General features: G+C 37.0%; 1 protein-coding gene across 1 annotated transcript; it reads right to left on the bottom strand.

The window, feature by feature from the left end:
* Window positions 1-650: 650 nt before the first annotated feature.
* LOC111688003 (serine/threonine-protein phosphatase 2B catalytic subunit 3) lies at window positions 651-2862 on the bottom strand. Its single transcript, XM_046946514.1, has one exon. It carries the CDS (start codon window positions 2399-2401, stop codon window positions 668-670), a length of 1734 nt encoding a protein of 577 aa, XP_046802470.1. The 5' UTR covers window positions 2402-2862; the 3' UTR covers window positions 651-667.
* Window positions 2863-3114: the final 252 nt, after the last annotated feature.

Genomic DNA, 3114 nt, shown 5'->3' with positions numbered 1-3114 from the left:
AGATTATATATTGGTTTAAAGAGCAGCATATAGCTTGGACTATACTTCAGTATATACTTTGGTCTATAGTATAACCTATAGTTTGGACTATGGCCTCCTCTATGCAGTTCTAGTTTAGATTTATTAAAGTTTTTATGCAGCCTTGGTTCTAGTGTAGTTTTAGTTCATATCACCAATATTTCGGATCCAATTATACAAACATACGGACAAGGAGAGGGTCATAGAACGGCCATTCAAAATATCCTTAAATAATAAAATAAAAGCATCATAAAATGGAATGCTGGAAATTACAAATAGAATGTTAAACCTATACCTACGATACTCACGAAGGTAATAATAAATAAACTACCAAATAGTACAAATAATGAAATAACAATAAATTCTTTATGTATATTTCTACTGCATTTCTACAATAAAGTTGCGGCATATTTACCTTCATTATCCATTTTATATGTTCAACCAAAATTGTTGCTGTTTGTTTTTTTTTTTTGTTGTAGTAGAAGAATATATAAATGTGAATTGTGTTATTTTTTATAATTTTTCTGTATTTTTTTAACAAAGAAAGAAGAGAGAAAAAACCTTTAAACTTGTTTCAACAATATTATTTGTTTTGCATTGTTTGTTTGGTTGGTTGCATGACTTATTTTTTCTAGCATTTGACTTAGAATTATCCATTGATTGAATTCGCATTGGCATTGGCAGCAGCAGCTGCTTGCTGGGACAAGGTTTTTTGGCCTTCTTCAGCCGGCGAGGGTGTTGTATCACGACGAGGAGGCATACGCTCATTAACAGCATCCAAACCTTTGGCTTCCGCAAACGAGGTGATTTTGTGATTGGGTGAAAAGCCTTGCATTGCATTTTTCAATGATTGTTTACCTCCAGATAGAGCTCCCAATGGCAAGGCACCGGTCGGTGTCAGGCCCTTTAATTGCAGTACAGATTCAGATTCTTCACGCAAAACTGAGAAGACACGAGCCATTTTGCCAATGGCACGTATTTTATTGCGTATGACTTCTTTGCGTAAGGCCGCCTCATCATCCGAGCAGGGTTCTTCACTTTCGGTCATTAGTTCATCGTCAGAGCAAATGTTCAAGACATTCACCAACATTTCGGTGACTTTCTCGCCAACGAAAGGCAAAGACCAAGTGAAGACATCCATAAAGTTGGGAAGCCAATAGGGATGGGGGGAACAATTGAATTGGCGTATATTCATGACATTGTTTTCATATTTTAATACAGCAGCCTTATTATTGTAGACATCCAAATAGTTGGGTGCTGAGAATATGGTAATGAGCGACGGAAAGCCGGTGGTTTGTGATTTCCGATACATACGATAGCCAGCGTCCTGCGCCTCGTGAGCTCGTATAATCGAGAGTAGATTGTTGTTTTGCAGAAAATCGCAGCAGGCTGCATAACTGTAAAAATACGAACAGCCTCTCACCGAATTGTGCGTATAGAAATCTGAGTTTTTCTCATTGCCAAAGTCCTCCAAGGGATCGGACCACAACAGATCACACATAGGCCCAAAGGCAGGAGGTTCTTTGAAACGATCCAAACGGCGTATATCCTCCAGTTCGTGTATCTCGGGCGATAGACCGCCGTGGACACAAAGGAACTGTTGGTTCATTAAAGCCGCCAGCGGCAAACAATCAAATGCCTCCATACACGCATCATACACTCGTTCCGAGTATTTTATTTTGCATTCCTGCTTAAAAGTAAAGTATTCAGTTAAATGGCGACACTCATGATTGCCACGCAGCAAAAACAAGGTCGTGGGATAAGTGATCTTTAGCGACCACAAGTACAAGACACACTCAATACTAAAATAGCCTCGATCTACATAATCACCCAAGAATAGATATTTTGTGGTGGCCGGTGAGCCACCGATTTCGAACAATTTCATGAGATCATAGAATTGTCCGTGTATATCACCGCACACTGTTACAGGTGCTTCAATATCAATCATGGTCTTCTCTTGCCTCAGCAAGGCAGCACCATCACGTATAATCTTAAGGGCGGCATCCTCTTCGATGCGACCTTCCAATATAAAATGCTGCTTAAGTACATCGTGATTTGGTTTACCCGTGCGAGCATCAAATACATCGGCCAAGTTCAGTTTGCGACTGGGCGGAAAGGGTACACTGTCGATGACACGATCTTTAGTATTTAATGGTGGCTTTTTAGTGGGACTATTGTTGAGACTATTTGAAGCAGAACCACCGCCACCACCACCACCGCCGCCAGCAGCTGTTGCGGCCTGTGTAGTGGATTGTGTTGATCCTTTAGTTGTGGCATTTACAGCTGTAGGTTTCTCATGTATATTATTGTTGGTAGCTGCTGCTGATTTTTGTTGTTGCTGCTGTTGTGTTGTTGGTGGATGCTGTGTTGCTGGCGAAGACATGTTTCGTTATTTTTGTTGTTTTTTGTAGTTTTTGTTGTTGTCTTGTTTCTTTTAAAGCTTTACCTTTTTCTCTTATTTAAAGTATTTTTTTAAGCCTAAACAATATTTTTTTTTGGTTTTATTTGGTTGTTCTTCTAAAAAAAATGTTTAAATTTTCTTTGTTGTTTTTTTACGATTTTTTTCCTTTGTTCGTTTCACTAGATGCTTGTTGTATTTTCTTTTATTTTCTAAGCCTCAATGCTTTTTTCTTCTACTTTCTTTACGGTAATTTCATATAGAATTTATTTGCTGTATGTTGTTTTTTTTTATTTCGAGTTAGTTTTCTTTTTTTCGGGGAAGCAATTTTTATGGTATGATTTCTTTTATAAATATTTCTTTCCTTGTTGTTTTTTATTATTTTTTTCTGCTAGCCTATGTAAACGAGAACATCACGAAGTGACCTGAAAAAAATAAGACGAGGGGTAGAAAATATAAGTTAAGTAAAATTCACACAAAATTTAAATATCTAGGGATTATACCCAAAACTCTCTGTCTTAAATTTAAACGAAAATTAACTTTTGTTGCGAAAATAGTTAGCGAGCAAGCTTTCAAGACAGATATATAGCTAGATAGATAGATAGATAGATAGATAGATAGATAGATAGATATATATATAGATAGATAGATAGATAGATAGATAGATAGATAGATAGATAGATAGATAGATAGATAGA

This window comes from Lucilia cuprina, chromosome 3, assembly GCF_022045245.1.
Source record: "Lucilia cuprina isolate Lc7/37 chromosome 3, ASM2204524v1, whole genome shotgun sequence".
Classification (NCBI taxonomy): Eukaryota; Metazoa; Arthropoda; class Insecta; order Diptera; family Calliphoridae; genus Lucilia; species Lucilia cuprina.
The sequence above is the reverse complement of the archived record's forward strand: the minus strand, read 5'-3'. Positions and strand labels throughout refer to the sequence as shown.